At 43.6% G+C, this 12,093-nt stretch overlaps 1 protein-coding gene across 6 annotated transcripts in view; it reads right to left on the bottom strand.

The window, feature by feature from the left end:
• The window catches only part of Nrf1 (nuclear respiratory factor 1), a 144,435-nt gene that overhangs the window by 54,773 nt on the left and 77,569 nt on the right, over positions 1-12,093 (bottom strand). For all 6 annotated transcript variants that reach the window (XM_045160486.1, XM_045160487.1, XM_004661214.3 and 3 more), the window contains one exon: positions 10,018-10,158. In XM_045160486.1, coding sequence (XP_045016421.1) covers positions 10,018-10,158 — 141 coding nt within the window. The remainder of the gene's footprint in view (positions 1-10,017; positions 10,159-12,093) is intronic.

The raw sequence follows: 12,093 nt of genomic DNA, 5'->3' as shown, positions 1-12,093 counted from the left end.
TCTTACTTTTAGCCTAGGCTAACTTAGAATTCACTCTACAGTCCAAGGCTGGCTTTGAATTCACAGGGATCCTTATACCTCTACTGGGGTTAAAACAGTGTTCGGCCATGCCTGCTGAGAGTTCTTTATAACCATATCTAGGAAAGTCTGAAGAAGAAGATGAATATACTACCTCAAAATTAACAAGAGAGGGCTGGAGAGATGGCCTAGCGGTTAAGGCGCTTGTTGTGAAGCCTAGGCACTCATGTTTGAATCCCCAGATGCACAGTGACACAAGTGTGCAATGTTGCACATGCACACAAAGGGGCACATGCATCTGGAGTCTGTTTGCCATGGCTGAAGGCCCTGGTGTGCCCATTCTTTCTTTCTGCTTCTTCCCCCCCCCCCAAAAAAAAAAAAAAAACCTCACAAGATAGTAAATTGTTCAGAAAGAAGACACTGGGAGGACACAAAGCAGTCACTCCACTTCTGGTCTTTTACCCCACTTGTGGCTAGAGCTGTCTATGCTCTGCATTTCTGGGTCATTCTGGCACCTGCCTGTGGACACCTTTTTGTTTAGTCTTGTTTTGGCTCTCACACACCAGGCTTCCCACTGAGCCTCAGTCACAGGCTGGAAACTTTTCATGTGGTCACAGGACGGGCCTCCTCACTTGAGTCTCTACTTCCTACAACCACGCACTGTCTTCTGAATTTTGTCTGCCAGTACACTGCCGCCCCCTTTTCTCAGCATTCAAACTCCAAATAGATGCCAGACACATGCACCCCTCCGTGCATGTGGCTTCAAGTGGGTACTGAGGAATTGAACCAAGGCCATAAGGCTTTGCACACAAGTGCCCTTAATCACTGAGTCATCTTTGCAACTAAACTCTTTTTTTTTTCCTTCCTTCCCCGTCCCCAGGCAGGGTCTCTAGCTCAGGCTGACCTGGGATTCACTATGTAGAGGGATCCTCCTACCTCTGCTGGGATGAAAGGCGCGTGCCACCACGCCTGGTTTTTTTTTTTTTGGAAGGGTCTCAATCTAGCCCAGGCTGACCTGGAATTCACTATGTAGTGTCAGGCTGGCCTCAAAATCACAGCGATCCTCCCGCCTCAGCCTCCTGAGTGCTGGGATTAGGGGTATGTGGCACCATGTTGCTGGCCAAGCTTTTTTAAACCTCTGGTCTTCAACACCCATGTGGCCACTCACTTAAGCCCCATTCTGTCTTCTTTGAAATGTCCACGGTCCAGTTCATCTCTGGCCCCACTTGCAACCCCACTTCCTAGTCTGAGGTTAGTGCATTCTTTAGGTGCTTTTTCTGGTACAACTCCAGGTTCTTCCTCTCTCCTATTTCACATAGCCTTGACAGACAGGTTTCTTTAATGCTACATAGATCTTAAGCTAAGAAAATTTTTCATTTTTTAAAATATTTAAAAAAATATTTTATTTGAGAGAGAATGAATACTGGTGTGCCAGAGCCTCCAGCCACTGCAAACAAACTCCAGATGCATGCACCCCCTTGCACATCTGGCTTATGTGGACCCTGTTGAATCGAACCTGGGTCCTTTGGCTTTGCAGGCAAACGCCTTAACCACTAAGCCATCTCTCCAGCCCAAGAAAGAATTTTAAATGGTCTTTGACTACTAACTCAGTTCCTATCCCCACCCCTAGAAAGTCTGTGCAGTCTTTTTGAACTGCTCAACTCATTCCTGCTGTTCTGTCTTGTAATTTATTCCTTCCCTGGACTACCTCTCACAGTACTTCTCCAACACACAAGTGAATGAGCAAGCGAGTGTGTGTGTGTATGCACGTGTGCACACATGCATGGACTCTCTTCTCTCCCACCTCCTCTTTTTTGTTTGAGGCATGGATCAGGCCTGCCAAAAGCTTGCAACATAACCCTAGCTAGCCTGAGCTTATGAGCCTGCCTCTGCTTCGTAAATGCCAGGATTACAGCAATATGTTATCATACCCAGTTTGCCTCCACTCATTTATTAATGCCCAGCAGGTCCTGCATTCCTTGTGAAATATATACTGACTTATGTTCTCAGGTCAGTTCTTTCTATTACCATGAACATGGGTTCTCCAAATCTCAATTTTCTCATTTGCAAAACAGTAATGATAAGACAAACATACAGGGTCATTTTGAGATTTGTGATGGTATGTTTATACTTGCATTGAATTAATAGTTCTATCGTCATTTTGGTCATTAGGCATTTTGTCCTCAGAAACTTCTATACCATTCAAAACTTTTTTTTTCTTTCTTCAAGGTAGGGTTTCACTCTAGTCCAGGCTGACCTGGAATTCACGATGTAATCTCAATGTTGGATTAAGGCATGCACCACCAAGCCCGGCACATTCAAAACTTTTGCCAGGGCTGGAGAGATGGCTTAGTGGTTAGTTAAGGTGTCTGCCTGCAAAACCAAAGGATCCCAGTTCAATTCTCCAGGACCCATGGAAGACCCACGTAAACCAGATGCACCAGGGGGCGCAAATATCTGGAGTTCCCTTGCAGTGGCTGGAAGCCCTGGCATGCCCATTCTCTCTCTCTACCTCTTTCTCTCTCTCAAACAAATAAATATATTTTAAAAATCTGTTTAAAAAAAATTTTGCCATGCCCACTGGGCATGGTGGCACATACTTTCAATCCTAGCACTTAGGAGGCAGAGGTAGGAGAATTGCCATGAGTTCGAGGACACCATGAGACTACACAGCAAAATGTAAAGTGCCATGGGGATCATTAACTCCTTCACAGATGTACCCTAGCTATTTGGCAACTAATAATTCTCATTTCATGAGGAATAAAACCATTTATTTCTTTATTTTTAATTTATTTGTTGAGGTAGGGTCTCGCTCTAACTCAGGCTGACCTGGAATTCACTATGTAGTCTCAGGTGCCCTTGACGGTGATCCTCCTACCTCTGCATCCCAAATGCTGGGATTAAAGGTGTGCGCCACCATACCTGGCACCTTTTCTTTTCTTAAAAAAATTTTATTTTTATTTATTTATTTGACAGAGAAAGGGGGGGGAGGGAGAGAATGGACATGCCAAGGCCTCCAGCCACTGCAAACGAACTCCAGATGCATGTGCCACCTTGTGCATCTGGCTAACGTAGATCCTGGGGAATCAAACCTGGGCCCTTTGGCTTTGCAGGCAAATGCTTTAACTGCTGGCCATCCCTTCAGCCCAAAACCTTTTCTTTTTAAGCAAAAAAAAAAATAAAAATATTTAACTAATTACTCTCCAAATCTACAAATGTAAAGAAATAATGCTTCAGAACTACCAAAGCTCTATCCAGTCACAGCCTTCATCCTAAATCTACCATTATGCTTCTCTCTAGCCTGAGGCCAAATGTAACCACTTGAGACCCTGCCCACATATATTATCTATTTTCTTTCTTCTATTTTTTGGTGTGTGTGCACATGCCCATGTGGAAGCCAGAGGGTGATGCGAGGTGTCTTCCTCCATAGCTCTCCACCTTTTTTTAAAAATTAATTAATTAATTTATTTATTTATTTATTTATTTATGTGGTTTTTCTGAATTAGGGTCTCACTCTAGCTTAGGCTGACCTGGAATTCACTCTGTATTCTCAGGCTGGCCTTGAACTCCCATCTCTGCCTCTCGAGTGCTGGGATTAAAGGTATGCCACTGCACCTGGATTTCACCTCATTTTATTTATTTAATTTTTTTTTGTTTATTTTTATTTTTATTTGAGAGCGAGAGAGAGAAAGAGGAAGAGAGAGAGAATGGGTGCGCCAGGGCTTCCAGCCACTGCAAACGAACTCCAGATGCGTGCGTCCCCTTGTGCATCTGGCTAACGTGGGTCCTAGGGAATCAAGCCTTGAACCGGGGTCCTTAGGCTTCACATGCAAGCCCGTAATCGCTAAGCCATCTCTCCAGCCCCCACCTTATTTTTAAAAAGAGTTTCTGTACCACTGATTCAGGTAGCTGAGCTAGCTACCTACCTGCCTCCACTTCCCCCAGCATTGGTACTACAAGTACACACTGCCATTCACATGCGTGCTGGTAAGTATGGTGGTGCCTGGCTTAGTGGTTAAAGGGACTTATTCCCCATGTGTACTAGGGATCCACACACAGGCTCTCATGCTCCTGCTGCAACTACTGCACTGACAAGCCATCTCCCCAGTCCCTAGTAGAGTACTTTTAAGCTATCTCAAACACTACTAAGAAAGACTCAAGAGACTGATTTTTTCTCCTTTTCTTTATAAAGTCATGGGCTTATTACTATATAGCCCAGGCTGTACTTGAACTTAAGATCATCCTGTCTCACCCTCCTGACTTGCTGGGATTATAGGTTTATATGACCATGCCTGACCTAGAGAGACTTTAAGGGGGAAATCAGTTGTCTAGTATAGAAAGAGTTAATAATTCCTTTCCAGAAGTCAGGTATGTGTCCTCATTACCAGTTTGATTAATTACTGGTCCTGGTGAGTTTTGGAAAGAAAAGCTTCTCAATGTGCTTGTTAAGATAGGTTTGTCTAATCCACAGGGACACAATCAACAGGATCAGCACAGGGAGAAGTCTTTCTTCTCAGCCTGTCCTTTAATTGGGCTGGAATAAGCCTACCTGGCCATTTTCATCCTGACTTAGGGCACTATGTAGCCCTATGACTTAGGGTACTATGTAGCCTTACATGGCCATTAAGTTTACTCCAAAATCACACAGTAAAAACACTACACCTTCGAGGATACAATCAAGAAAAGAAAAGGTTTGGAAGCCATCCTTAGCTAAATAGTAAGTTTAAGGTCAGCTTGGGCTACGTGAGAACTTATCTCTCTTCTTGTTGGTGACTCATATTTTTATTTATTAGAGAGACCAGGGGATGGGTTTGCTAGGACCTCTGGCAACTGCAAATAAATTCTAGACGTATGCACCACTTAGTCCATCTGGCTTTATATGCATATTGGATAATCAAACCTAGGCCATCAGGCCTTGCAAGCAAGCACCCTTAACTGCTGAGCTGTCTCCCAGACCTTTTTTTAAAAAAAATATTTACTTATTACTTGAGAGAGACAGAGAATGGGCACACCAAGGCCTCCAACTGCTGCAAACAAACTCCAGATGCATGAGCCACCTTGCGCATCTGGCTTACGTGGGTCCTGGGGGAACAGAACCTAGGTCCTTGGGCTTTGCTGGCAAGGGCCTTAACCACTAAGCCCTCTCTCCAGCCCGACCCTTGCTTTTTTTTTTTTTTTTTTTAAATGAGAAAAACAGAATTGGCACACCAGGGCCTTCAGCCACTGCAACCTCCAGATGTAAAACTACATAGCAAGTTCCAGGTCAGGCTGGGCCTCCAGACACTGCAAACAAACCCCAGACGCTTGTGCCACCTTGTGCATGTGGCCTTATGTGGGTACTAGAGAACTGAACCTGGGTCCTTTGGCTTTGCAAGCAGATGCCTTAACCACTAAGCCATCTCTTCGGCCCCTTGTTTGTTTTTTGGCGGGGGAGGGTGTTGAGGTAGGACCTCACTCTAGCCCAGCCTGAGAAATTTTAATGGAGTTAGTGGTTGATGGAAAAGGGAAAGATGTTTTCTTCAGTGGTGTAGCCTCTGGTAAGGTAACCATGTTCCTGCAAAAAAAAAAAAAATCCCTAGTCTATGCCCTCTCCTATAAACAAATCTAATAATGAAACGCAATGTGTAACAACAATAACCAAAGTACTAGTAGTGGAGGGAGGGAAAGATAAAAGTAGAAGGGGCAAGTTCAGAAAAGGATTTAGTATGAAGGAAACAAAGTGAGTAAGAGGGTAAATATAATGGAAATACACTGTGTACATATATGGAAAATGTCATAATGAAACCCATTGTATATAATTAACATGTATGATTAATGATTTAATAAAAATCATTTAAAAACCCCCACTGTGACATCTCTCTAGCCTGCACTTGACATTAAAATGAATACTACTAAGCTGTCCACCAGACACTTATCCCACTCCCAGCAAGAGTAAAAAGCTATATCCAATTTTCTACAGATTGGAGACATGGCTCATCAGTTAAAGTGTTTGCCTGCTTATTTTCCTAAACCTTTAATTAATTTTAAGGAAATATTAGTCTGTTTGGGATGTTACATCTTTGCCACATAAACACTTAACTGCTGAGCCATCTCTCCAGTCATTAGTCTCCTATATATTACTGCTTAATCTCATGCAGCCTACATAATGTTGGGTTTTTTTTGTTTGTTTGTTTTGTTTTGCTTTTCAAGATAAGGTTTTGTTTAAGTCCAGGCTAACCTGGAATTCACTATGTAGTCTCAGGGTGGCCTCAAACTCATGGCAACCCTCCTACCCCTGCCTTCCAAGTGCTGAGATTAAAAGCGTATACCATCACATCTGTTAAACATGGCATGGCATCATAAGACTGCTTTGTATACAGTTTCTGACACAATATGACACAATGTGGCACATGCGTCTGGAGTTCACTTAAAAAAAATTAACTCCTTATTTTTATTTCCTCTGTCCCTGGTAACCTCTATTTCTTTTTTTCTTTTTGGATTTTAGAGGTAGGGTTTAACTCTAGTCCAGGCTGACCTGGAATTTACTATGTAGTTTCAGGGTGGCCTTGAACTCGTGGCTATCCTCCTACCTCTGACATGAGTTTGAAACCCTACCTTTAATTTTTTTTGTGTGCATTTTTATTTATTTATTTATTTGAGAGTGACAGAGAGAGAAAGGCAGATAGATGGAGAGAGAGAGAATGGGTGCGCCAGGGCTTCCACCCACTGCAAACGAACTCCAGATGCGTGTGCCCCCTTGTGCATCTGGCTAATGTGGGTCCTGGAGAATCGAGCCTAGAACCCAGGTCCTTAGGCTTCACAGGCAAGTGCTTAACTGCTAAGCCATATCTCCAGCCCTGAAACCCTACCTTTAAAAACCAAAATAAATAAATAATATATCAGCTCCCCCCCTCACCCCTAGGGTAGGGTTTCACTGTAGCTCAGGCTGACCAGGAATTCACTATGTAGTCTCAGGGTGGTCTTGAACGCTCAGTGATCCTATCTCTGCTTCCCGAGTGCTGGGATTAAAGGCGTGCGCCACCATGCTCAGCCTGGTAATCTCTATTTTCTGCCTCTATAATTTCACCCATTTGAGGAATATGTCATGTGAGATCACATGCTACTTTCTGCTTATGTCTTGCTTAATTCATTTAGCATGCTTTCTTTCTCTTCAGTTAGAGGAGACCAGACATATACTTTGTGAAAACAAAACAAAACCCTCCAACACTATACTGGTAATGGGCTGAATTTTTTTTTTTTGGTTTTGAGGTAGGGTTTCACTCTAGCCCGGGCTGGCCTGGAATTCACTATGTAGTCTCAGGGTGGCCTCGAACTCACTACGATCCTCCTACCTCTGCCTCCCGAATGCTGGGATTAAAGGTGTGCGCCACCACGCCCGGCTTGTTTTTTGACACAAGTCAAACCTGTGGGTAACTTCTTCCTAAGGAAGTCTCCGCTGTGCTGTATGTTTCTGAAGGTTTTCCTGAAACTAATGAAGAGTTACTGCCCTGTTACATCATCACTCTGAGGGACTATTAAAGCAACAAACATTATTCCAGTGACAATAAGAGGGGAACAGCAAGTTCAAGGGGACAGAGGGAAGGGAGAAGGGGAAGAGGCTTTTAACCAGGTCTTTCAGAGATGATTCATGTATACTATAATATTTGCCTGGATTCTTCAAATATAGCTTTCCCAAAGATCTATAACTCCCCACCCTCAAACATGAGAATTACATTGCACTCAATTGTGGCAAAGAGCAGAATTGACTTTCTATTAGCAACATCATAATTATTGCTGAAAGACTCTTCAAGAAACAAGGTTTTCTTTCTTAGCCCAAAGTGCAGCCTGAGAGCTAGCACCACTGTCATCACCGGGGAGCCTGTTGGTAGGGCACAATCTCAGGGCCCTCTCCAGACCCACTGACTCAGCGGGCAATTAACAGGACTCTCAAGGTGGTTCCTAGCCACAATGATGTTTGAGAAACACAGAAGAAATCCACTCTCTTCTAGACCCTGGTCTGTAGTATCACAACAATCTGCGAACTTGACTTCCACATGGTCTGAAAGAGATGCTAGAAACAGTTGTACACACCTCTGGTCCCCATTACCCATAACAGAAGGCTAAGACAGAAGGATTGCTTGACACCAGGAGTTCAAGACTAACCCCGGGCAACATAGAGAGTCTCACGCCAAACTAATGCCTCCTGTCAAACTTTTTCCCAGCCTCCTCCAATGTTCATATAGGGTGGGGGCAGATGGATACAGGATTACAGCTATGTTATTATAGGTACCTACAATTTTCATTTAATTACTAAAAATACTAGAGTTCTGAGGGATTTTTTCTTAACCACAAATGTATCAGAACTAAGATATATTCATAGCAATAAAATGGAAGTTTTACAGGTTAAGCACTCTATTTATTAATAAAGAATGTATAGAAATATACACATTTATACATGCACACCCACACCCACTTTTTAAAACAGCCACGTAGCCCAGACTATTCTTGAACTTGCTGTGTAGCTAAAAGTAGCTTTGAACTCCTGACCCTCTTTCCTTCACCTTCTAGGTGCTGAGATTACAGATGTGTATCCTCACACCTGACCAAGAGTTACCCTAAAAAGGATGAAAAAAAAAAAATAATAAAGCACAACCAACAAAACAACCCCTGCAGAGCTCCTTCCTACGAGAACAGGGCAACCAATTCCCACAAAAGTTCCACTACTCTGTTTTGGTAATTCCATCTGCATAGGAAATAAATTTGGGTTTGTTTTTAGTACGGTAGACATTTATTTTAATGTAATTAGATAATCCTAGGTAGCTTTAAAGGAAAAGAAAGAGGGACCAGCATTGACTATAGGGACTTATTTATTCCTAGCTGCATTGTAAACTGCTTCTTCCATTTATGCCTCAGTTTTCAACCTGCAATGCATGCTGGTATCTGTATTTATTTCACTGCTGAGAAAATTAAAAGTTCCCAGTTCACTAACTTTCTCCAGTAAAGCACGGGTAAGAGACTGGTAAATTTAAGTTATCCAAAAGTCAGTAGTAATAATAACCTTGTGAGATGCCTTAGTTTCAAAGCACTTTACAATACATTAAGTTCTGTTTCCTCTGACTTCCTGAGGCATTAAGATGAAGGTGAGAAGGAATGCTGATTAATATATAATTCAACCCAGACTCTCAGAGACTAGACCATATTTCCTCTTCATCATGCTATCACTTTTAAAACTAAGTTAAAAAAACCCTAAAAGGAAATGTTAGCACAAATTACCCAGGTAATCCGCATACCTGAGTAATTATCAAGCTAATGCACTGACTTCCCTTCTTAAAAGAAGGAGAAAATAAATGACTTAGGGGTGTTCTCTGAAGCTTGGTGATCTTATTCCCTGGGGAGGGGAGTTTTGCTTGTCAATGCTATGGTAGTACTCAGAATTAACAGGCAAAACACCAAACCAAAACAAAAACCATAAAAACAGCACACCAGCTCAAGACACTAAACCTGTCTCCTTGATTGTGATGTCTCAAAACCTGAAGTCTTGGGCTGGAGATATAGCTTAGTGGTCAAAGCGCTTGTCTGCAAAGCCTAAGGACCCAGGCTTGACTCCTCAGAACCCAAGTAAGCCAGATGCACAAGGTGAGGCATGCTCTCAAGGTCACACACGTGCATAAGGTGGTGCCTGTGTCTGTGGCTAGAGGTCCTGGCAAGTCAATCCCTCCCCCCATTAAAAAAAAAAAACAAAAACGGATGCATCCTGTTCAGGCTAAACCTCAATAAAGTTTCCTTGTCTAACCAGAGAAAGGAAAAGAACTGTCCACGGAGATAAGGGAGAGCATGTGCCCTTAGTCAGGGGGATCCTCTTGGCATTCCCATGTCTTCTCCAAGGCCATCACTGCCTCCCTGTCATAGTGAGCATGCACCTCATGCTGGTCACATCACCGAGGACAAAGTTAGGAAAAGTGATCAGAGGCCCGCCTACAGCCCTGCCTCTACATCTCCGCCTCCCTTCCCGCCCCTTACCTGGGTCATTTTGTCCACAGAGACAGGAATCCCGTCGATGGTGAGAGGTGGCAGTTCGGAATTAACCTCCTGTGGCGCAGGGGCGTGTTCTGCCAGAGCAGACTCCAGGTCTTCCAGGATCATGCTCTTGTACTTTCGCACCTGCAGGGAATTAAGGGCACAAGTAAACAAGATGCCCCACAACCAGGGAGGGCTGGTGCCAGGCAACAAGAGAGTGGGTAGGGCTGGTCTCCCTGAGCCACTGCAGAGCCCTAGGAACAAACACCCCTGCAACTACCAGGTAAAAATACCCGTTGGCCCCAAAGACATGACACTGAACCTAAGTAAATGAAAAGATGATGAAATCACAGGTAACAGTAACAAAGCGCCTGAGGGAAGAGTTCTATACACATACTACTTCTCAGTTAAAAGTCATGTTTTCGTTAACATAAATCCATCTAAGAGGAACAGCATTCATTATTCTGCATTCCCTAGGCCAGTAGTGTTCTGGATCACATTTAATTGTAGCAGCTAACTGTCAAAATAATTTTCAAGCTGGGCGTGGTGGTGCACGCCTTTAATCCCAGCACCTGGAAGGCAGAGGTAGGAGGATTGCCATTAGTTCAAGGCCACCCTGAGACTCCATAGAGAATTCCAGGTCAGCCTGGGCTAGAGTGAGACCCTACCTCGAAAAACCAAAAAAAAAAAATAATAATAATAATAATAATAATAATAATTTTCAAGATGGGCGTGGTGGCACGTGCTTTTAATCCAAGCACTTGGGAGGCAGAGATAGGAGGATTGCTGTGAGTTCGAGGCCAGCCTGAGACTACAGAGTGGATTGTGAATTCCAGGTCAGCCTGTGCTTCACGCTACCTCAGGGGGAAAAAAAAATTTCCAAGATCCAAGGACTTAGGTCTCTAAAATTTAAAATATATATTTGGACTAGAGAGATGGCTTGGCAGTTAAGGCGCTTGCCTGTGATGTCTAAGGACCCAGGTTCGATTCTCCAGGTCCCACATAAGCTCAATGCACATGGTAGCTCATGCATCTGGAGTTGGTTTGCAGTGCTTAGAGGCCCTGGCATTCCCATTTTCTCTTTCTCTCACTCTCTCTGTCTCAAATAAATAAAAATAAATTTAAAAAAAATAAAGCATATTTAAGACTGTTACTTTTTTTTTTTTTTTTTTTTTTTTGAGGTAGGGTCTCACTCTGGCCCAGAATGTCCTGGAATTCACTATGTAGTCTCAGGGTGGCCTCAAACTCATGGCGATCCTTCTACCTCTGCGTCCCAACTGCTGGGATTAAAGGTGTGCACCAACACACCCAGCTAAGACTGTTACTTTTTTTTAAAGTATATCTTATTTATTTATTTGAGAGAGAGAATGGGTGAGCCAGGGCCTCCAGCCACTGCAAACGAATTCCAGATGCATGTGCCTCCTGGTACGTCTAGCTTACATGGGTCCTGGAGAATTGAACCGGGATCCTTTGGCTTTGCAGGCAAACGCCTTAACTGCTAAGCCATCTCGCCAATCCCCTAAGACTGTACTATTTGGCAAAGACAGGTACCACATAGTCAGAAGATTCAAGTACATATGAGGCTACACCAAAAAGAATCAGACAGGACAGGAGACAGAGCGTAGTGGAGTGCCACACTACCAGTAGGGCCTGAGGTCAGAGAGAGCCCTACTGGTTAAACCTTCCTCCTTCAGCACTCCCTCGGGCAGAGGTGAACTTCAAAGCCAAGATGCCTCTTTAGTACTAGCCTGGTCTAGTAAATCAGACAGTGAGGTTCCTTCCCTCTACTCCAGCGCTGCTGCAAAAGGTCAAGAACTCAGTAGCAACAGTAGCGGAGCAACATGGGCATGCACACACTTTTCTATCAGGAGCAGGAAGGAAAGGGGGACACTGGATCCTGCCACTACCAACAATGGGTTCATTCACTTCAAGAATATGCAAGGAGGATCAGGATACCTTGGGGATAATAAAAACTATGAAATTATGGAAATGTAACAAGAAGATGGGATGGGGGCTGGAGGGATGGCTTAGCAGTTAAGTCATTTGCCTGAAAAGCCAATGGACCCAAGTTCAATTCCC

The sequence above is a fragment of the Jaculus jaculus genome, chromosome 10, assembly GCF_020740685.1.
Source record: "Jaculus jaculus isolate mJacJac1 chromosome 10, mJacJac1.mat.Y.cur, whole genome shotgun sequence".
NCBI lineage: Eukaryota > Metazoa > Chordata > Mammalia > Rodentia > Dipodidae > Jaculus > Jaculus jaculus.
This window is presented reverse-complemented; position numbering and strand designations above follow the sequence as displayed.